We start from the raw sequence: 24,014 nt of genomic DNA on the forward strand, positions 1-24,014 counted from the left end.
CCTGCGCAACAATTGAAAAAATGCGTTTATCATTTAGCACGCATGGCCTCCCCGAGGTGCTGGTCATGGATAATGGCACTCCATTCACGAGTGAGGAGTTTGCTAGGTTTACAAAATCGAACGGCATCCGCCATATCCGCACTGCCCCTTACCACCCGGCTTCAAATGGGTTGGCAGAGCGTGCAGTGCAAACATTCAAAAGAGGCCTAAAGAAGCAGTCTTCCGGATCAATGGACACGAGACTGGCTCGGTTTTTGTTTACGTACAGGACCACCCCCCATACAGTGACTGGGGTAGCTCCCACAGAACTCCTAATGGGCCGGAGACTTCGCACCCGCCTTAGTATGGTCTTCCCGGACATTGGCGCAAAAGTACGCCGCACACAAGAATGGCAGGGACCGGGATTGTCTCGGCATCGTCCGATTCGGCAGTTTGCGCCCGGTGACCCAGTATTCGTGCGGAATTTTGCTGGTGGTGCCCAATGGGTTCCTGGTGTAATCTTTCGCCAAACGGGCCCTATATCGTACCAAGTGCAAGCCCAGGGTCGTCTCCAGCGAAAACATGTAGACCACGTCCGGTCCAGAAGATCATCCCCGCAAAAGATTCCCCGCCCCCCGGAGCTCAGTTCAACAGCGGCAAAGGCCAGAAACAAGGGAAGGTAGTCCTCCAAATCTTCCACTGGTGCCTCACTCGAAGCCTGCGCAGGTCGTGACGGGACCGAATGGGGATAGAGACGCTGACATGACGGAGACAGCAGACTCTGACTCCGAGATGGAGACACAGGATGAATCAGAGGGGGAATCCTCGGGTCCACAGGCCGTGGATGTACAACCGCGCCGTTCATCACGGATGCGCCGGTCTCCGTCTCGTTATACGCCGCCTGATCCAGCGCCGTGTGCAAATGGCGTCCTGCCTGCGGCCAAACGAGTTTGATGCCTTCCTTCGCCAGGGCCTACGGTGGATTCCTTGGACTTTGGGGGGGAGGGATGTTATAACCTGCCTACTGACGATTGTCTGGGGACTAATGACTATCCCACAATCCTATGGGAGTATGAACTTCCCCAATGAGGGGGGCGGAGAAACTCCTACTATAAATAAGCTGGCCAGTCCAGGAACCAGGAGGAAGGAGAAGGTAGCAAGGGAAGTTACTGCTACTGTTATGTATATATTGTTATAGTAAATAAACGTTATTATTTTGTATCCTTAAAACTCGTGCTGGATTCTTCGGGGCCCTTACAAAAACTACACTCCTGTATGCTTCACCTGATGCCTGTTTCTATGTATTTACATTGTGTATTTATGTTTGTCCTGTTTTTTTCCATGTACGGAACGATCTATCTGAGCTGCATGTAGAACAATACTTTGCACTGTACCTCGGTACATGTGACAGTAAACAAATACAATGCAATCCAATCCTAACCTGCCCCCCACCCCATCAGGGCTCCCACCCCCACCACGTCCTCCATCAGCGTCAGGCCTTTAGCCCCGCCAATCCACCCCCAACCCCCCACTCCGCACCTCCCAACCACCACCACCAGCATCGGGGTGTAAAAACTGACTTGTCCTCCCCTCCTCCCCAATCATTAGCATTGTGGATCTCACCGCCCATTCCCTGTACCACCCCACCCCACCCCACCCACCATCAGCATCAGGGTTCTTGCCCCTTCCCGAACCACAATCATCAGCATTATGGTTGTCACACACCCCGCCTCCCATCGCCGTAAGCATCAGCATCAGGAATCTCACCTTCCCCACCACAAGCATCGTCCCCAAAAAACATAACGTGAACCCAGCTATCAATGGCCTGCCCAGTGCCAACCTGTACCAGGGACTCTGCCAGGGGGCAGCGCCAGGGAACTTCCTGGGCATGTTTCCCCACTTCCAGAGGCTGTACTTACTTTGGAGCCCCCATGGGATCCCCTCGACTGATATATCTCTTTCCAAACCTGTTGTAAACCTCACCCGATGCAGTGTCACATTGGTGAGGTTTGAATATTCAGTGAGTGGGGATCATGTAACGGGAGGGGGGGGGCTCATTAATTAGACTACAATGTATGTTAATCTATTAAAAAGAGGTTCTCGCCCTTTGTTGGCATGGACCATGTTACGTCACCAGCGAGGGGTGCGGGAAATCGGAAAATGAGATCCCATTGGCGATAATCTTGTTTCCTGATTCTCGTGAGATTTTGTGCCCGTATCACCGTTCATCGCTGGTGGCAGATGCAGGTGCAAAAATCGGCCCGTAAATCTTTATTGGTAATACATAACTTTGTACATATATACAGGATATAGCCACCTTTGAGCTAACTCCATGCTTTCTTCTACTCCGATCTCTGCCTAGTTTGCAGCGCTCTCTAGACTCAGGTCATGTTCTCTTTACATCGTACTGTGGATGGTACTGCTTCCCAGTTTCACATTAACCCTTGTTATGCCAGATACCTTTATTCTACTAAGTACCTGCTTTTCAGGCATTAACCAGCTTACTCAGTTGCCAATTTGGCAAGTAAACGGGAAAGCCCATATTTCTAACTGGAAGTTTATCTCCATGTTGGATTAGATACATGCACTGGTGACATACCAGCAGAAGATTTTTGGATTCCTTTTTATGTTAGCTACCACTTTATTCTCATATTTTTCATTGCTGGTCTTATTTTCCTCTTCACTCCCCCTTTCAAAATTATTGTATTTGACCCAATTCTAGCTTGATATATGCATCATACATGGATTATGTACCCTCTTCTATCTCCATCCCATCAGCCCACTGACCCTTTGTTAGAATTTATCTAGCATGTCCCTGAAACATCTCCTCAAAGTTCACCCATTGTTCTGTGACAGTTTTTGCTGCCACTCTTTGGTTGAATTTAGACCCTAGCTAGGTCCCTGCTCATCCTATTGAAATTAACCCTCTTCCAGTTTACAAGTTTTATTTTAGAGTGAAACCCCAAAGCATGTTTTCACTCAGCGGGTAGTGGAAGTGTTGCATTCTCTCCCCAAAAAAGGTTGTGGATGTTTAGTCAATTGAAATGTTTAATGCACCGGCCAATAGAGTTTTATTGGTTAATGATTTCAAGGGATGAGGAGCAAAGATGACGAAACAAAGTTGTGGTATCGATCAACCATGGTCTAATAGAACGGCTTGTGGGCTGAATGACCTGCCCCTGTTTCTACATTTCTATGTGCCAAATACTGCAAAACGATAATCAGTTACTATTTGCCTAGCTCTGAAATGCATTGAAAAGAAAAGAATATGGAGAGAAAAAGATTTCCTTTAAAGGTTTTGTTATGTAATTAAATTTTTACCGATTTAAAAACCCAGGTGGTTACATTTTTTCTCTGTTTATATTGATTTGGAATAATTTTTATTGACATTGGAATTATATGTTTCTTCATGCAACCTTGGATCTAGAAATAGCTTTGATGAAAAATATAAAATAATAATAAAACAAAATGTTTTCCATGCTTGTGAAAGATTTGCTCTCAACCTTACAGCTCTTTTTTTCTTTTTTTGTCTCTTTTAGTGATATATATTCACCATATTGACCATTATAAATTCACTGCTCCTACTTGTCCTTTCAAATTGAAATGAAAATTATCACTGGTTTCATAACCACCAGCACATAAATAGACAGCATTATTGAGCCTTTTTCAAAATTTAAATTGTGCCTTTACCTTATTTATTATTATGAAAATAATTGCCTATAATAAATTGCTTATCTGTGTTTTACTTCATAAAATCTTGTGAAATTTTTCAAATAATGTCCATTTATATCAGGAATTTTTACAGACTTTTATTTAGTTCTACAAATTTGTGTACTATAGTACTGTATAAAAATGTGATGTTCATTTTAATGAAACAATTTCCACCAAAATGCTGATTGTACTCAACAGGATTTTGGAGATGATGGTTCACTGTACATAACCAAGGTTACAACAACTCACATGGGAAACTATAGTTGTCATGCAGATGGCTATGAAAAGCTCTTTCAGACTCATATCCTGCAAGTGAATGGTAAATATACCCTGTCATTACAGTTACTAACAATTATTTCATATCCCACAGTATTACTCATAATTTTATTTGTGAGGTGCTCCTTTCTTCTCAACTCTCTGGGCGCAATCTACTGACCAAACCGGGGTGTGACTCTTATGGTAGATTCCGGGAGAGGCCTCTTCCAGAATTCACCTGGCTCGCCACACCTCGCGAGACATTGCAATCTAGATCGTACCCATTGAGGGCGGGATCCAATTTGATTGGCAAATCTGCATATTATAGTGTGCACCTCGTCTCACTCTAATATGCAGTCAACTGGTCTCCCAAGTTGTTGAGATCTAATCCCTTTGCCTTGGAGACCTTCAAACCCATAAACAGGGACCAAGTGAATAGCATTTGGGGGAGTCTTCAGGGGATTGGAGACCCCCAGGTGGTTGGCCTCTGGGTACCCTTGCACTGCTGGTGTCACCTTGGCACTGGCACCTTGACACTGCCAGCCTGGCACCCTGGTGGTGCCGTCATGGCACTGCCAGGGTGCCTAGATGGTACTGTTAAGCTAGCAGTGCCATGGTGGTGCTTTGCCCATGCTGGGGTACTCTGCCTGTTTGAGATGGGCTGCTGGGAGGCTTGAGGACCTTCTTGTAGGTGAATTGCGGCATTGCGGGTCATCGTGTTGGGGGGTTGAGAAATCGGGGTGCTATTTTTAATACTCAGCTCACCGGAACTCCTCAATGAAGGAAACGCAACTGACTACAGCCTCTTCACCAGGCCACCAAAAAGAACCGTTGGATTGGTTACAATCGCTGGGAACGACCCCTCTAATCCCATCCAAATGGACTCTGTTTTTGTTGGTTAGTTCGAGCACTCTGTTTCTGTTAGCACTTCTTGGTCTTGCTCCACACAAGTAGTAGTTTAACCAAGAGACATTGAGGCTTGAAAATGCAACTGCCAAAAAAATGTGTGGAACAAGGCTGAGGACATCTTTAAATGTGGAGTATTAAAAATATCATCATTGATATATTACATGCCACAATTTTATTTTGGTGGAATGTGATTGGTCAGAAATGTGCAATTTCCAACTGCTGGATACCCAATTCTCATCAGAGAAACAGATTTAAATTTCCAGGGGCTCCTCGGTGTTACGTTCTGTGTTATGGTCATGGTAAAAATGCACACAGAACATCTAGTTCTTTGACTAGTAAGATCGTTTTACTAAGGGGCAGCACGGTGGCGCAGTGGTTAGCATTGCTGCCTCACGGCGCCGAAGTCCCAGGTTCAATCCTGGCTCTGGGTCACTGTCCATGTGGAGTTTGCACATTAAGACCATAAGACCATAAGACATAGGAGTGGAAGTAAGGCCATTCGGCCCATCGAGTCCACACTACCATTCAATAATGGCTGATTTCAACTCCATTTACCCGCTCTCTCTCCATAGCCCTTAATTCCTCGAGAAATCAAGAATTTATCAACTTCTGTCTTAAAGACACTCAACGTCCCGGCCTCCACCGCCCTCTGTGGCAATGAATTCCACAGACCCACCACTCTCTGGCTGAAGAAATTTCTCCTCATCTCTGTTCTAAAGTGACTCCCTTTTATTCTAAGGCTGTGCCCCCGGGTCCTAGTCTCCCCTGTTAATGGAAACAACTTCCCTACATCCACCCTATCTAAGCCATTCATTATCTTGTAAGTTTCTATTAGATCTCCCCCCCAACCTCCTAAACTCCAATGAATATAATCCCAGGATCCTCAGACGTTCATCGTATGTTAGGCCTACCATTCCTGGGATCATCCGTGTGAATCTCCGCTGGACCCGCTCCAGTGCCAGTATGTCCTTCCTGAGGTGTGGGGCCCAAAATTGCTCACAGTATTCTAAATGGGGCCTAACTATAAAGCTTCAGAAGTACATCCCTGCTTTTATATTCCAAGCCTCTTGAGATGAATGACAACATTGCATTTGCTTTCTTAATTACGGACTCAACCTGCAAGTTTACCTTTAGAGAATCCTGGACTAGGACTCCCAAGTCCCTTTGCACTTCAGCATTATGAATTTTGTCACCGTTTAGAAAATAGTCCACGCCTCTATTCTTTTTTCCAAAATGCAAGACCTCGCACTTGCCCACGTTGAATTTCATCAGCCATTTCTTGGACCACTCTCCTAAACTGTCTAAATCTTTCTGAAGCCTCCCCACCTCCTCCATACTACCTGCCCCTCCACCTATCTTCGTATCATCAGCAAACTTAGCCAGAATGTCCTCAGTCGCGTCATCTAGATCGTTAATATATAAAGAGAACAGCTGTGGCCCCAACACTGAACCCTGCGGGACACCACTCGTCACCGGTTGCCATTCCGAAAAAGAACCTTTTATCCCAACTCTCTGCCTTCTGCCTGACAGCCAATCGTCAATCCATGTTAGTACCTTGCCTCGAATACCATGGGCCCTTATTTTACTCAGCAGTCTCCCGTGAGGCACCTTATCAAAGGCCTTTTGGAAGTCAAGATAGATAACATCCATTGGCTCTCCTTGGTCTAACCTATTTGTTATCTCTTCAAAGAACTCTAACAGGTTTGTCAGGCACGACCTCCCCTTACTAAATCCATGCTGACTTGTCCTAATCCGACCCTGCACTTCCAAGAATTTAGAAATCTCATCCTTAACAATGGATTCTAGAATCTTGCCAACAACCGAGGTTAGGCTAATTGGCCTATAATTTTCCATTTTTTTCCTTGTTCCTTCTTGAACAGGGGGGTTACAACAGCGATTTTCCAATCCTCTGGTACTTTCCCTGACTCCAGTGACTGTTGAAACATCATCACCAACGCCTCCACTATTTCTTCAGCTATCTCCTTTAGAACTCTATGATGTAGCCCATCTGGGCCCGGAGATTTATCAATTTTTAGACCTCTTAGTTTCTCTAGCACTTTCTCCTTTGTGATGGCTACCATATTCAACTCTGTCCCCTGACTCTCCGGAATTGTTGGGACATTACTCATGTCTTCTACTGTGAAGACTGACGCAAAGTACTTATTCAGTTCCTCGGCTATTTCCTTGTCTCCCATCACAAAATTACCAGCGTCATTTTGGAGCAGCCCAATGTCAACTTTTGCCTCCCGTTTGTTTTTAATGTATTTAAAGAAACTTTTACTATCATTCCTAATGTTACTGGCTAGCCTACCTTCAAATTTGATCCTCTCTTTCCTTATCTCTCTCTTTGTTATCCTCTGTTTGTTTTTGTAGCCTTCCCAATCTTCTGACTTCCCACTACTCTTTGCCACATTATAGGCTTTCTCTTTTGCTTTGATGCATTCCCTAACTTCCTTTGTCAGCCATGGCTGCCTAATCCCCCCTCTGATAACCTTTCTTTTCTTTGGGATGAACCTCTGTACTGTACATTCTCCCCGTGTTTGCATGGGTTTCGCCCCCACAAGCCAAAGGTGTGCAGGTTAGGTGGATTGGCCACGCTGAATTGCCCCTTAATTGGAAAAAATGAATTGGGTACTCTAAATTTTTTTTTTAAAAGATAGTTTTACTAACAAGATGAACACATGGAAAGATAACTAACTAACTAACTATGATACAAACGGTAACAAAATAAATGAATTCAGTGAATTCTCCTGGAGCTACTTCTAGTGCGGCTGTCCTCTAGTCTGACTTACTCCCAACTGCCAGATCTCTCGAGTCACATAGTGGATCTCTCTCGCCACCAGCTGGTTGGAGGTCATACCGATAATTATATACATTACTGTGCACATGCATATCAGCACACTCACCATCCTTTTAGTGTCTAATGCTTGCCTGATGCAAATTTTCAGTTGGATTTGGAAATGAGTTAACAGTCTGGCTCCTTTTTATAGCCAGAGGTTGCATAAGTGTGCAAACCTACACTGGTTGTCGGCCCTATTACAAATTTCAATTCCACACTTTCTTCATTTGTACTGGGCACTGAGCAGATAATCAGTGGTACTTTAAGAGACCACGAGAAACTATGCATACATTTATTAGTTATTCGTACACAAAAGGTTCCTGACTAAAATGAGGCCCCACCCAGATAGTACACAGGACTGAGGCAGGTGCCAGCCAGTTCAATATAGAATTTGACAAATTTTCATCTCTCCCACAACTGGCATACATCAGCGGTTGACATGTTTGACATCACTGCTCACTGGTTCAGGTGACTGGAGGCTTCAGAAGGGTTGCACAGCCACTCCGCTGAGTCCATTTCCATCAAGGCCAGAAGCCAAAGATCAGACGTGAATCATTGAAGTGATGATGCTCTTTTGAACATGATTGGCTGAAGCTCTGGGATGTGGCTGGTATAGAATCGTATATTTCTACATTCTTGGACACAAAAAGAATCTTTTCTCAGTTTTCTGAATTAAAATCTACTGGCAAGTAATGATGATTGCCTTTTATACGTATCACAGTTGAATGTGGCCCAATTTAGTGCTTTGTTAATATTTCTGAAATAATGAAAATGTAAATTCTTTCACTAAAATGGAATGTGAATAATTTAGTGAATGGAATCTTCAAGTTAAAATTTTTGTTTGCAGACTGCATTGATACTGAAATCTAGTGATCTTAAAAGTAATATGAAAGTTCCAGTTCTTTAGACAATTCTGATTCCGATTCTGTCAGGGAAACTTCCAATGTCAATGAATCTTTGAATTGCAATGCGAGTTTTATTCTTGCAGCATGTGCATTTCAGTATTTTCGACATTTTGCTTTGAACAAAACTTCTAATCCATGAACTTGTTATGGATTGTCTCATTCAGTCACTGATATTCAAAAATATTCAGTTGTACTTCATTTTTCAATCAAGATTATGTATTTTTTATTCTGTCGTGGGATGTGAGCATAGTTGGCAATGTCACTATTTATTGTCCAACACTAATTGCCCTTGGGAAGGTGGTGGGACTGCAACTTCTTGAATCACTGCAGTCCATGTAGTTTAGGTAACTCACAGTGCTGTTCCAGAATTTTGATGTATAGGATAGTGAAGGAATGGTGATATAGTTTCATAACTGGATAGTGTGTTGCTTGAAGGAGAACTTGAAGGTGTTGGTGTACCCATATATTGGCTTTTGTTGTTCTTTGTGGTAGAAGCTACAAGGTTGGAAAATATTGAAGGAGGCTTAGCGAGTTGTTGCAATTTATATTTGTTACACACTGCTGCATGGTAGTGGAAGGACTGAATGTTTAAGGTAATGGAAGGTGCAATCATAGAATTTACAGTGCAGAAGGAGGCTATTCGGCCCATCAAATCTGCACCGGCCCTTGTAAAGATCACCTAAGCCTAAGCTCACCGTAACCCCACCTAACGTTTTTATTTTGGACACTCAGAGGCAATTTAGTATGCTCAATCCACCTAACCTGCACATCTTTGGACTGTGGGAGGAAACTGGAGCACCCAGAGAAAACCCACGCAGTCACGGGGAGAAATTACAAACTTCGCACAGGCAGTCACCCGAAGCCGGAATTGAACCTGGGTCCCTGGAGCTGTGAGAAAGCAGTGGTAATCACTGTGCCAATCCACTCGGAGGCATGGATTTCATCCAGCAGATTTTGTTTGGTAAATTTAGCGTACCCAATTATTTTTTTCCAATTAAGGGGCAATTTAGAATGGCCAATCCACCTACCCTGCACATCTTTGGATTGTGGGGGTGAGACCCACGCAGACACGGGGAGAATGTGCAAACTGTACATGGACAGTAACCCAGGATCAGGATCGATCCCGGGTCCTCAGCGCTGTGAGGCAGCAGTGCTAACCACAGTGCCCCCATGCCGCCCCTTGCGCCACAAGCAGCTGTTTTGTCCTGCATGGTGTTAAGCTTCTTGAGTGTTGTTGGAGCTGCACTCATCCAAGCAAGTGGTGTATTCCAGCACATACTTGAGTTATGTCTTGTGGACGGGTTTTGAGGAGTCTGAAGATAAGTTAGTTGCCATAGACGTTTCCCAGCCTTTGGCCTGCTCTAGTAGCCACTGCGTCTATATGGTTGGTCCAGTTAAATTTCTGGGCAATGGTAATCTCAAGGATGTTGTTCGTAGATCAACATTCCATCTTTGAACATCTTTTTTTCCAATCACAACATTCTAAATAGCTGAGGCAAAATAATGAACACAGCTTCTGAGCTACAAAGCAACAGAATTAGCTAGAAATCAATATATTTTGGTCCGGACATGTGGAGGCAATTGTACTGCAATTTATAGCAGTGGGAAATAGAAAAAAAAATCCAATATAAATGGCAAGTTAAATTGTCGCTTGAGTTAGAGATAAAGTTGCACTGTTTGGCTCTATTATTAGAATGGATCTCTGGTGCAAAACAATAATTTAAGTAATGATCTCCAGCAACATGTCATCAAAATGATTTCATTCCCATAAACTAAACATCAGGACTCAGACAATGATCCAATATAGCAGATCCCATATATACCCTTTTTAAATCAAATGTAATAATTACATTTCTTGAGTATTACTGAAAAAAGAGACATATTGTTGAAGCTTTTCATCTTGCGCTCATCAGAACAGATGCAAGAATTTTTGATGGCTGTGGTCATTATGACTGCTTGGCTGTGTTCCAAAAGCCATGGGACTGTTGATATAGCTGGTTGGGGGAATGACTGGCAGTTTTACAAATTTGTAATAACCTGTTCTGATTTTCATTTAGTTTGCTTGTTTTACAACTTAATGCTCACTTGAAAGATTAACTTTTTTTCAATGGAGATTTTATTTTTGCAGTGTCAATGGCAGTGTGTTTGAGTGTTTTATTAGAATATCAAGGGCGGGATTCTCCGACCCCCTGCCAGGTTTGAGAATCCCAGGGGGGCAGCGTGAATCCCGTCCCACCGCTCCGAAGCAGGCTGCCGTATTCTCCGGTGCGGTTTTTGAGCGGGGGTGGGGTTTACGACACACCAGTCGGAGGCCGTTGGCAGCGGCCCCCCCGGCAATTCTCCAGGCACCGATTGGCCGAGCGGCCATCAGTTCCTGGCCAGTCCCGCCGACGTGAAATGGACATGGTCCCACACGGCGGGACCTGGCTGGTAGGCCGTCTAGTGGAGTCCTCGGGGGGGCGCGGGGGGATCCGGCCCCCATGGTGGCATGGCCCGCGATCTGGACCCACCTTCCTTCCTTCCGCGCCGGCCTCTGTAGGGCTCTGCCATGGCTGGCACGGAGAAGAACCCCCCCTGCGCATGAGCAGGAACACACACGGCCGGTTTGCACATGCGCCAACTCGCGCCAGCCCTTCGGCGCCGGTTGATGAGCGCCAACCCCTCCAGCGCCGGCCTAGCCCCCGGACATGTGGAGGATTCCACAACTTCCGGTTGGCCCGACGTGGGAGTGGTTCACGGCGTTCTTGGCGCCAGCGTCGGGCCATCCCGCCAATTGCAGGAGTATCCCACACCAGGTTTTTTATCTGCATGTAAAAGAGTTCCAATTTCTTGCATGGCCTCCACAGACTGTACACATAATAGATACTGGGTGAGTGGCTATAAAGAACACATGAGGGGCATGGAGGTGACATGGGGATTCTAAGGGTTGTAGAGTTTACATGTGGCAGCACGAGAATCCAAGGGGGCATGATGTTTGTCAGGAGTGTGGGAGCGAGGTGGTTTAGGAGACCTTTAAATAATGTGACCTGGGCTCCTCTTTCTGAGAAAAGAGGAGGGCATTTTACCCATTCTACCCAGCTCCCTCCACACTCCATTACTGCTTGCAAAATACACAATGAACCTGAACCCTGTGTGAACATGAAATGTTTCCAGGCAAAATCACACTTGGATCATGTGTGCATTTTAGAAGGCATGTCGGGTTTCCCCAACTTACATGAAAATTTGAGCCTCGGCTCAAAGTATCCTCAAAGTCAGTACAATCAGCTCGGCAAATCCAGCAGACTGGAACTTGCAATAAATATCCTGACTGCAAGTTAAGTTATTGTCCAGCCAAGTTACAGATTTTAACAAAAATGTAGTCAATTTAGGTGACTAGAAAGGATCTTTAGACCAAATCTTCCAGTTTCCAGACTGAGATGCACATCAGGACTCTCTGGAAGTCCTAATGTGCGGACTTATCTGGGAATTCACCGAGAAATTTTAACTTCCAATGGGCAATTCCTCTGTTCCCCAGGACCCTCCACAAATGATCCGGCTCCGAGCAGAAAATTGGAAGAGATCAAATGTACTTACCTGCTCCAGGAAAACTTTCTCAAATTGAAGCAATTCTAGAACTGATCCTCCCAATCATTCACACTGACGCCTAATTACCTCTGCTGCCCCTCGACTACTTTCCCCAACGACCTGATTGCCCCTCCCTACCACCTGACTATCCCTCCTGGCCACCTGACTCCCCTAACCACCTGGCCAGCTGCCCGACCACCCCCAAATCACTCCACCTTCCACCCCGCAATCACCCTTCACCAGTCCCCGCTACCAGCCATTCAACTATCCCCTGATAGCTGACTACCCTTCTGATCAGCTGACTACCTTTCCAACCTGACTCCCGTCCTGATCTGACATAAGTCCTACTCACCCACATACCTCCTACCTACCTATCCACCACACCCACCTACCCACTTATTCACCTCACCCATTTACCCACCGCATTCACCGTACCCACCGAGCAAATTTCCTGTTGCTCCTTGGAAGATCCAGGCACTTGTCTTTCTGCAACCTGCATTTGTACAAGGTCAGTTCATTACATGGACTTGCTATCTGCATGATAATTAAAGATTAACATCTCCAATTAATTGGTTAACAAAGCTAATTAGTAATCTTTTGCAAACACCTACCAATTGATTTGCAATGCTGAATGTCAGCTGAGGTTGAATCTGACATTGCCCTGTCAATAGTGATACTAGATGAAGAGAAACTGCAAACTCATAATTGCGAATTTCGATAATGAAGTGTTTCTAAAAAAATATTTTTATTCTTCGTTTTCACATTTTCTTCAAAATTTACACCACACCAACCAACAGTAAACGGTAGCGAATACAATGTCAATCCCCTTATTAACAACAAAGATCCCATCCTCCCACCACCCCCCAAACAACAGCCTGATGTACCATCAATGACCACGAAACGAATGGAGAACTATTGTGGCTTTATTGTGCTAGATGTAAAGCCTCTGGCAGCTGGACCTAAGAATGGGGGCAGTGCAGGAGAGCGTACACTTTTATACAGAGCCTGCTGGCCGGGATTTACCGTAATAACTAGAGTACACTAACAGTGTACCGTAATACATGTAATGTATGTTCAGTGGTTTAAAAAAAGAGTCCAGCGGGGGTGAAGCGAAGTTACAGGTCGAGTCTGTCAGGTGCTTTGACCTTCCGCCGCGATCGTCTCAGCCCCGGCTGTGGTGTGGGCACCGATGTGAGTACCTGCGACTCCGGGAGCGTGTTGTCCTCTCCTTCTTCACCTAGTAGTTGAGCCGGTGGGGGGACGGGCGCCACCGGGGCGGGGGTGGTGGTGATTGGCGCTGGTGGGGGGGGAATGGTGCAGGCGCAGGGGTGGCGGTGGTCGCCACCGGAGGTGGGGGGGGGGGGGAGGGTACCAGATCAGGGATGGTGGTGATGGTGGATGGGGAACCAGCGGGTGCCAGGTCCCGGAGGGAGACTGTGTCCTGCCGCCCGTCATGGTGTGCCACGTAGGCGTACTGTGGGTTCGCATGGAGGAGGAGGACCTTTTCGACGAATGGGTCTGATTTATGGCTCCTCACATGCTTCTGGAGGAGGACGGGCCCAGGAACTGTCAGCCAGGTCGGGAGCGAAACCCCGGAGGTGGACTTCCTGGGGAAGGCAAACACACGTTCTTGAGGGGTCTCATTAGTAGCAGTGCACAGGAGCGACTGGATGGAGTGGAACGCATCGGGGAGGACCTCCTGCCAGCGGGAGACTGGAAGACTCCTAGACTGAAGGGCCAGCAGGGCGGCCTACCAGACTGTCGCATTCTCCCTCTCCACCTGTCCGTTCCCCCGGGGGTTGTAGCTGGTTGTCCTGCTTGAGGCGATGCCCTTGCTGAGCAGGAACTGACGCAGCTCATCACTCATGAACAAAGAGTCCCGATCACTGTGGATGTAAGTGGGGAAACCGAACAAAGTGAAGATACTGTGTAGGGCCTTGATGACAGTGGCAGAGGTCATGTCCGGGCATGGGATGGCAAAGGGAAAACTGGAGTACCCATCAATGATGTTGAGAATGTACAGGTTGCGGTCAGTGGAGGGGAGGGGCCCTTTGAAATTGATGCTGAGGCGCTCAAAAGGGTGGGAAGCCTTCACCAGATGCACTCTGTCCGGCCGGTAGAAGTGCGGTTTGCACTCCGCGCAGACCTGGCAGTCCCTGGTCACGGTCCTGACCTCCTCGGTGGAATAAGGCAGGTTGTGGGCCTTGATAAAGTGGAAGGACCAGGTGACCCCTGGGTGACAGAGGTCGTTGTGGAGAACCCAAAGTCGGTGTACTTGTGCGCTGGCACATGTACAACGGGACAGGGCATCTGGGGGCTCATTGAGCTTCCTAGGGCGATACAAGTTCTCGTAGTTATAGGTGGAGAGTTCGATCATCCACCTCAAGATCTTGTCGTTCTTAATCTTGCCCTGCTGTGTGTTACTCAACATGAAGGCAACCGACTGTTGGTCAGTGAGGAGAGTAAATAGCCTGCCGGCCAGGTAATGCCTCTGGTGTCACACAGCTTCCACAATGGCTTGGGCTTCCTTTTCGACAGAGGAGTGCCGAATTTCGGAGGCATAGAGGGTACGGGAGAAGAAAGCCACGGGTCTGCCCGCCTGGTTGAGGATGGCGGCCAGAGCCATGTCCGATGCGTCGCTCTCCACCTGGAATGGGAGGGACTCGACAACTGCGTGCATCGTGGCTTTGGCAATGTCAGACTTGATGTGGTTGAAGGCCCGGCGGGCCTCAGCCGTCAGGGGGAAGATGGTGGACTTGATGAGTGGGCGGGCCTTGTCCGCATAATTAGGGACCCACTGGGCGTAATATGAGAAGAATCCCAGGCATCACTTCAGAGCCTTGGGACAGTGAGGGAGGGGGAGTTCCAGGAGAGGGCACATGAGGTCGGGGTCGGGCCCTAGGACTCCATTTTCCACAATGCAGCCAAGAATGGCTAGGCGGGTTGTACGGAAAACGCATTTCTCCTTATTATAGGTAAGGTTAAGGAGTTTAGCGGTGTGGAGGAATTTCTGGAGATTCGCATCGTGGTCCTGCTGGTCTTGGCCGCAGATGGTGACGTTATCCAGATACGGGAACGTGGCCCGCAGCCCGTACTGGTCAACCATCCAGTCCATCTCTCTCTGGAAGACTGAGACCCCATTGGTGACGCCGAAGGGAACCCTAAGGAAATGGTAGAGGTGGCCATCTGCTTCGAATGCAGTGTGTTGGTGGTCCTCCGGGCGAATGGGGAGCTGGTGGTACGTGGATTTCAAGTCAACGGTGGAGAAGACTCGATACTGCGCAATCTGATTGACCATGTCAGATATGCGGTGACGGGCGTACGCATCGAGCTGCGTGTATCGATTGATCGTCTGACTGTAGTCGATGACCATCCGGTGCTTCTCCCCAGTTTTAACGACCACCACTTGAGCTCTCCAGGGGCTGTTACTGGCCTCAATGACCCCCTCCCGCAGAAGTCGTTGGACCTCCGACCTGATAAATGTCCTGTCCTGGGCACTGTACTGTCTGCTCCTCGTGGCGACGGGCTTACAGTCCGGGATGAGATTCGCAAAGAGCGAGGGTGGATCAACCTTAAGGGTCGTGAGGTGACAGACGGTGAGGGGGGGCAGGGGTCCGCCGAACTTTAGGGTGAGGCTCTGGAGGAGAGCCTGGAAATCGAGACCCAGTAACAAGACAGTACAGAGATGGGGGAGGACATAAAGTCTGAAGTTACTGTACTCTATGCCCTGTACCGAGAGGGTCGCTACGCAGTACCCCTGGATCTGTACGGAATGGGATCCGGAGGCCAAGGAGATATTCTGGGTCACGGGGAGAACCGGGAGGGAGCAGCGCCTTACCGTAGCTGGGTGTATGAAACTTTCTGTGCTCCCGGAATCGAAGAGGCAGGTCTTCTTGTGCCCATTGATCCGTATGGTCGTTGTAGCGGTCGCGAGATTGCGAGGCCGAGACTGGTCGAGGGTGATGGAGGCGAGCTGCGGAAGGTGGTTCGAGAGGTATCGGCGGCCAGCATACGGCCAGGCGAGCAGGGGTCCTGGGGTGCGTTCCAAGCTGGCGCCGAAGATGGCGGCGCCCACGGGCTGCACGTGGTGGGTGGCGCCGAAGATGGCGGCGCTCCTGGATCGCACATGGAGGATGTAGCGGTAGCGATGCTGGGCCTAGAAACGGCAGGGACCGATTGAGCCTGGCAAACGGTGGCGAAGTGGCCCTTCTTGCCACACCCAAAAGAACAAAGAACAAAGAAATGTACAGCACAGGAACAGGCCCTTCGGCCCTCCAAGCCCGTGCCGACCATGCTGCCCGACTAAACTACAATCTTCTACACTTCCTGGGTCCGTATCCTTCTATTCCCATCCTATTCATATACCCGTTGCAGGTCGTGCTCCGTGCTGGGCAGCGTTGTCTGGGGTGCTTGTTCCGGCCACAAAAGTAGCATTTGGGGCCTCCGGAGTTAACTGGCTGCCGCGCGGCACAGGCATATGGTGTACCCGGATCGGATGATGGCGGGGCCCATGACGGCCACGAGGGTGCCACGCGGTCGGAGGTGTAGGATTCCAGGATGTGGGAGGCCACTTCTAAGGAGTTCATGAGCTGTACAGTCTCTGTGAGGCCGAGTGTACCCCCTTCTAATAAGCGCGAGTGGATGTAGTTGGACTTAATGCCCGTGACATAGGTGCCCCTGATCAGCAGCTCCGTGTGTTGGACTGCCGACACCACCTGGCAAGCACAGTTTCTGCCAAGTATCCGCAAGTCATGCAGGAAATCGTTCTGAGACTCCCCGGGGAGTTGCCAGCTCGTGGCCAGGAGATGCCCGGCGAACACCTGATTTACAGTCCTGATATACTGTCCTTTCAGTCGTTCTATCGCCTCCGTGTAGTTGGGAGTGTCCCGAATGAGGAGGAAGACTTGTGGGCTCACCCGTGCGTAGAGCAGTTGGAGCTTCTGTGGGTCTGAGATTACTTCAGTGGATGCTCTGAGATATCCTTCAAAACAGTGCTCGAAAGTTTCTGTGGCATCGGCTGCGTGTGGGTTGAGCTCCAGGCGATCCTGCTTGAGTATGACATTCATCTTCAAAATTCTAGCACAATAAATTGATATACCATCAATGACCATGAGACGAATGGTGAACTAATGTAGCTTTATTGTACTAGATGTAAAGACTCCAGCAGCTGGACCCAAGTATGGGGGCAGTGCAGGAGAGCGTACACTTTTAATCAAAGCCTGCTGGGTGGAGCCAGCAGGCCGGGATTTACCGTAATAACTGGAGTACACTGGCAGTGTACCGTAATACCGTAATGTATGTTCAGTGGTTTACCACATGACCCACCTAACAATATAAGCATCAAACAAAACAAAACCTCCTAAGTTTAAAAAAAAAAGAAAAAGGAATCAGGAATCGCCTATGGTCACCATTGACATAGATAGTCCACCCCCCAACCCCCTCCCCCCTAATATTCAACACCATCCAATCCCCAAAAGAGTACCGTGATTGACACCCATGAATTGTAGACCCCCCCCACCACCACACACAGATTCCTCCCCTCCACTTCCTCTTGTAAACTCCTCCCCCCAGCCTCGGTTCCTTCCCCCAACTTTTCACCCTGGCTAGACTTACCGAAACTTGTTCTACCAGGCTCCGATGGCTGCAGCCCTCCCCCACCTCACTCCCGTTCACTGGCCGGCTTAAACCGGCCAACATGGAGGCCCGCGGTCTGCTTCCCCCTTGCCTGGTCCCAGGAAAACCAAGATATCCCATTTAGCACACAACCCCAGCATACACACCCAAGCCCCAAAGAACCATCATTGCAAATGAAAGTCCCAACTCTTCCCTTGTCCAAATATACAGCGTTGACTCATTTAGCACATACACCAACACGCAGAGAAAAAATAAAGTTACATGAGGCTATATCGGTAAAAGACCCGCTCTCAATCCCATTTCTCAATTCTGCCACAGTCCTTCTGCCTTCGCAAACCCCTCCGTTGCTTCCGCCGTCCCAAAATAAAAGTCCTTGGATTTGTAGGCCACCCTCAACTTACCTGGATATACTATGCCACACTGCACCTTGTTGTTGTACAGTGCCTTCTTCACCCGGCTGAAGGCAGCCCGCCTCCTCGCCAGCTCCACCGTAAAGTCCTGGTATATGCGTATACCAGCTCCAGCTCACTGCACCTCCGCTTCTGCTTTGCCCAGCACAGAACCTTTTCCTTCACGCTGTACCTATGGAAACAAACAGTTACTACTCTTGGCGGCTCACTTGCCTTTGGTATAGGCCTCCATGACCTATGAGCCCGATCAAGTTCATATCGAGAGGGATTGTCCCCCTCCCCCAGTAGCTCCGCCAACATCGTGGCAAAATACTCCCTCGGCCTCGGGCCTTCCATCCCTTCGGCAGACGCACGATCCTCAGATTCTGCCGCCTGGATCTGTTTTCCAGGTCTTCCATTTTGGCTCGCAGACCCTTGTTGGTCTCTATCACCCTCCGCAGCTCCTTCCCCATCGAGGTGAGTTGATCACTGTGCTGCGATAATGCCTCTTCCACTTCCTTCAGTGTCTCACCTTGCTCCTGCACCTCCGCCACTGCGCTCGATACCGCCGCCCTCACCGGGGCAACCGCCTCCTGCACCAGTACTTTCAATACCGCCCACAACTCCTTCTTCATCGCTTCCATGTGCTTTGTGAACTATTTTTCAAGTTCCACGGCCATCACCTTGGTAATTTTTTCTGCTGTGAGCGATGCGGCCTCCCCTGGTGCCCCAGCCTCCGCTTTCCTTTCAATTCCTGCGCTGACTTTTCCACTCCCCGGCGATCTTTCATTAAACCCCTTTTTCACAGCCGTTTTTTCCCAAACTTGGACATTTCTCCTCACTGTGAACATTGAAATGTTTGCAGTGTTTATTCCATAAACAAACCTCTGGTGATAGTCCTTACTTTATTTTTTTAAAACTAAATTTTAATTGGTTACAGTTAAAACTTGTGTACATTGGGGTTTCACCACTTCGGCCACTGAACTGTGAAGGGACATGATTGGATCAGAGAGCACATGTTTTTTACAAGCTGTCAATCACAGACCACCACTGAAAGCTATGAATGGCTTGCAGATAGTGGATCTGTGGGAACTAGATGCAGACACAGCTGCTTTCCTTCAAGAAATGGACATGCCCCTAGTATGTATTACAGCTATAATGCTTCCCACAGCCCCAGTCTGGACTTACATAAGAACTAGGAGCAGGTGTAGGCCATCTGGCCCCTCGAGCCTGCTCCGCCATTCAATGAGATCATGGCTGATCTTTTGTGGACTCAGCTCCACTTTCCGGCCCGAACACCATAACCCTTAATCCCTTTATTCTTCAAAAAACTATCTATCTTTATCTTAAAAACATTTAATGAAGGAGCCTCTACTGCTTCACTGGGCAAGGAATTCCATAGATTCACAACCCTTTGGGTGAAGAAGTTCCTCCTAAACTCAGTCCTAAATCTACTTCCCCTTATTTTGAGGCTATGCCCCCTAGTTCTGCTTTCACCCGCCAGTGGAAACAACCTGCCCGCATCTATCCTATCTATTCCCTTCATAATCTTATATGTTTCTATAAGATCCCCCCTCATCCTTCTAAATTCCAATGAGTACAGTCCCAGTCTACTCAACCTCTCCTCGTAATCCAACCCCTTCAGCTCTGGGATTAACCTAGTGAATCTCCTCTGCACACCCTCCAGTGCCAGTACGTCCTTTCTCAAGTAAGGAGACCAAAACTGAACACAATACTCCAGGTGTGGCCTCACTAACACCTTATACAATTGCAGCATAACCTCCCTAGTCTTAAACTCCATCCCTCTAGCAATGAAGGACAAAATTCCATTTGCCTTCTTAATCACCTGTTGCACCTGAAAACCAACTTTCTGCGACTCATGCACTAGCACACCCAGATCTCTCTGCACAACAGCATGTTTTAATTTTTTATCATTTAAATAATAATCCCTTTTGCCGTTGTTCTTACCAAAATGGATAACCTCACATTTGTCAACATTGTATTCCATCTGCCAGACCCTAGCCCATTCACTTAGCCTGTCCAAATCCCTCTGCAGACTTCCAGTATCCTCTGCACTTTTTGCTTTACCATTTATCTTAGTGTCGTCTGCAAACTTGGACACATTGCCCTTGGTCCCCAACTCCAAATCATCGATGTAAATTGTGAACAGTTGTGGGCCCAACACTGATCCCTGAGGGACACCACTAGCTACTGATTGCCAACCAGAGAAACACCCATTAATCCCCACTCTTTGCTTTCTATTAATTAACCAATCCTCTATCCATGCTCCTACTTTCCCCTTATTGCCATGCATCTTTATCTTATGCAACAACCTTTTGTGTGGCACCTTGTCAAAGGCTTTCTGGAAATCCAGATATACCACATCCATTGGCTCCCCGTTATCTACCGCACTGTTAATGTCCTCAAAAAATTCCACTAAATTAGTTAGGCACGACCTGCCCTTTATGAACCTATGCTGCGTCTGTCCAATGGGACAATTTCCAACCAGATGCCTCGCTATTTCTTCCTTGATGATTGATTCCAGCATCTTCCCCACTACCGAAGTTAAGCTCACTGGCCTATAATTACCCACTTTCTGCCTACCTCCTTTTTTAAACAGTGGTGTCACGTTTGCTAATTTCCAATCCGCCGGGACCACCCCAGAGTCTAGTGAATTTTGGTAAATTATCACTAGTGCATTTGCAATTTCCCTAGCCATCTCTTTTAGCACTCTGGGATGCATTCCATCAGGGCCAGGAGACTTGTCTAGCTTTAGCCCCATTAGCTTGCCCATCACTACCTCCTTGGTGATATCAAAGAACAAACAAAGAACAAAGAAATGTACAGCACAATAACAGGCCCTTCAGCCCTCCAAGCCCGTGCCGACCATACTGCCCGACTAAACTACAATCTTCTACACTTCCTGGGTCCGTATCCTTCTATTCCCATCCTATTCATATATTTGTCAAGATGCCCCTTAAATGTCCCTATCGTCCCTGCTTCCACTACCTCCTCCGGTAGTGAGTTCCAGGCACCCACTACCCTCTGCGTAAAAAACTTGCCTCGTACATCTACTCTAAACCTTGCCCCTCTCACCTTAAACCTATGCCCCCTAGTAATTGACCCCTCTACCCTGGGGAAAAGACTCTGTCTATGCCCCTCATAACTTTGTATACCTCTATCAGGTCGCCCCTCAACCTCCTTCGTTCCAGTGAGAACAAACCGAGTTTATTCAATCGCTCCTCATAGCTTATGCCCTCCATACCAGGCAACATTCTGGTAAATCTCTTCTGCACCCTCTCTAAAGCCTCCACATCCTTCTGGTAGTGTGGCGACCAGAATTGAACACTATACTCCAAGTGTGGCCTAACTAAGGTTCTATACAGCTGCAACATGACTTGCCAATTCTTATACTCAATGCCCCGGCCAATGAAGGCAAGCATGCCGTATGCCTTCTTGACTACCTTCTCCACCTGTGTTGCCCCTTTCAATGACCTGTGGACCTGTACTCCTAGATCTCTTTGACTTTCAATACTCTTGAGGGTTCTACCATTCACTGTATATTCCCTACCTGCATTAGCCCTTCCAAAATGCATTACCTCACATTTGTCCGGATTAAACTCCATCTGCCATCTCTCCGCCCAAGTCTCCAGACAATCTAAATCCTGCTGTATCCTCAGACAGTCCTCATCGCTATCCGCAATTCCACCAACCTTTGTGTCGTCTGCAAACTTACTAATCAGACCAGTTACATTTTCCTCCAAATCATTTATATATACTACAAAGAGCAAAGGTCCCAGCACTGATCCCTGTGGAACACCACTGGTCACAGCCCTCCAATTAGAAAAGCATCCCTCCATTGCTACCCTCTGCCTTCTATGGCCTAGCCAGTTCTGTATCCACCTTGCCAGTTCACCCCTGATCCCGTGTGACTTCACCTTTTGTACTAGTCTACCATGAGGGACCTTGTCAAAGGCCTTACTGAAGTCCATATAGACAACATCTACTGCCCTACCTGCATCAATCATCTTAGTGACCTCCTCGAAAAACTCTATCAAGTTAGTGAGACACGACCTCCCCTTCACAAAACTGTGCTGCCTCTCACTAATACGTCCATTTGCTTCCAAGTGGGAGTAGATTCTGTCTCGAAGAATTCTCTCCAGTAATTTCCCTACCACTGAAGTAAGGCTCACCGGCCTGTAGTTCCCGGGATTATCCCTGCCACCCTTCTTAAACAGAGGAACAACATTGGCTATTCTCCAGTCCTCCGGGACATCCCCTGAAGACAGCGAGGATCCAAAGATTTCTGTCAAGGCCTCAGCAATTTCCTCTCCACCCTCCTTCAGTATTCTGGGGTAGATCCCATCCGGCCCTGGGGACTTATCTACCTTAATATTTTTTAAGACACCCAACACCTCGCCTTTTTGGATCACAATGTGACCCAGGCTATCTACACCCCCTTCTCCAGACTCAACATCTACCAATTCCTTCTCTTTGGTGAATACTGATGCAAAGTATTCATTTAGTACCTCGCCCATTTCCTCTGGCTCCACACATAGATTCCCTTGCCTATCCTTCAGTGGGCCAACCCTTTCCCTGGCTACCCTCTTGCTTTTTATGTAAGTGTAAAAAGCCTTGGGATTTTCCTTAACCCTATTTGCCAATGACTTTTCATGACCCCTTCTAGCCCTCCTGACTCCTTGCTTAAGTTCCTTCCTACTTTCCTTATATGCCACACAGGCTTCGTCTGTTCCCAGCCTTTTAGCCCTGACAAATGCCTCCTTTTTCTTTTTGACGAGGCCTACAATATCACTTGTCATCCAAGGTTCCCGAAAATTGCCGTATTTATCTTTCTTCCTCACAGGAACATGCCTGTCCTGTATTCCTTTCAACTGACACTTGAAAGCCTCCCACATGTCAGATGTTGATTTGCCCTCAAACATCCGCCCCCAATCTATGTTCTTCAGTTCCCGCCTAACATTGTTATAATTAGCCTTCCCCCAATTTAGCACATTCATCCTCGGACCACTCTTATCCTTGTCCAGCAGTACTTTAAAACTTACTGAATTGTGGTCACTGTTACCGAAATGCTCCCCTACTGAAACATCTACCACCTGGCCGGGCTCATTCCCCAATACCAGGTCCAGTACCGCCCCTTCCCTAGTTGGACTGTTTACATATTGTTTTAAGAAGCCCTCCTGGATGCTCCTTACAAACTCCGCCCCGTCTAAGCCCCTGGCACTAAGTGAGTCCCAGTCAATATTGGGGAAGTTGAAGTCTCCCATCACCACAACCCTGTTGTTTTTACTCTTTTCCAAAATCTGTCTACCTATCTGCTCCTCTATCTCCCGCTGGCTGTTGGGAGGCCTGTAGTATACCCCCAACATTGTGACTGCACCCTTCTTATTCCTGATCTCTACCCATATAGCCTCACTGCCCTCTGAGGTGTCCTCTCGCAGTATAGCTGTGATATTCTCCCGAACAAGTAGCGCAACTCCGCCTCCCCTTTTACATCCCCCTCTATCCCGCCTGAAACATCTAAATCCTGGAACGTTTAGCTGCCAATCCTGCCCTTCCCTCAACCAGGTCTCTGTAATGGCAACAACATCATAGTTCCAAGTAGTAATCCAAGCTCTAAGTTCATCTGCCTTACCCGTAATGCTCCTTGCATTAAAACATATGCACTTCAGGCCACCAGACCCGCTGTGTTCAGCAACTTCTCCCCGTCTGCTCTGCCTCAGAGCCACACTGTCCCTATTCCCTAGTTCTCCCTCAATGCTCTCACCTTCTGACCTATTGCTCCCGTGCCCACCCCCCTGCCATACTAGT

The 24,014-nt window shown here is 47.7% G+C and overlaps 1 protein-coding gene across 5 annotated transcripts in view; it reads left to right on the plus strand.

The window, feature by feature from the left end:
• Positions 1 to 24,014, plus strand: part of fstl5 (follistatin-like 5) — a 1,269,795-nt gene that overhangs the window by 957,520 nt on the left and 288,261 nt on the right. For all 5 annotated transcript variants that reach the window (XM_072496156.1, XM_072496159.1, XM_072496157.1 and 2 more), the window contains one exon: positions 3,889 to 4,009. In XM_072496156.1, the coding sequence (XP_072352257.1) occupies positions 3,889 to 4,009 (121 nt within the window). The remainder of the gene's footprint in view (positions 1 to 3,888; positions 4,010 to 24,014) is intronic.

This window comes from Scyliorhinus torazame, chromosome 3 (assembly GCF_047496885.1).
Source record: "Scyliorhinus torazame isolate Kashiwa2021f chromosome 3, sScyTor2.1, whole genome shotgun sequence".
In the NCBI taxonomy this organism is placed as follows: domain Eukaryota; kingdom Metazoa; phylum Chordata; class Chondrichthyes; order Carcharhiniformes; family Scyliorhinidae; genus Scyliorhinus; species Scyliorhinus torazame.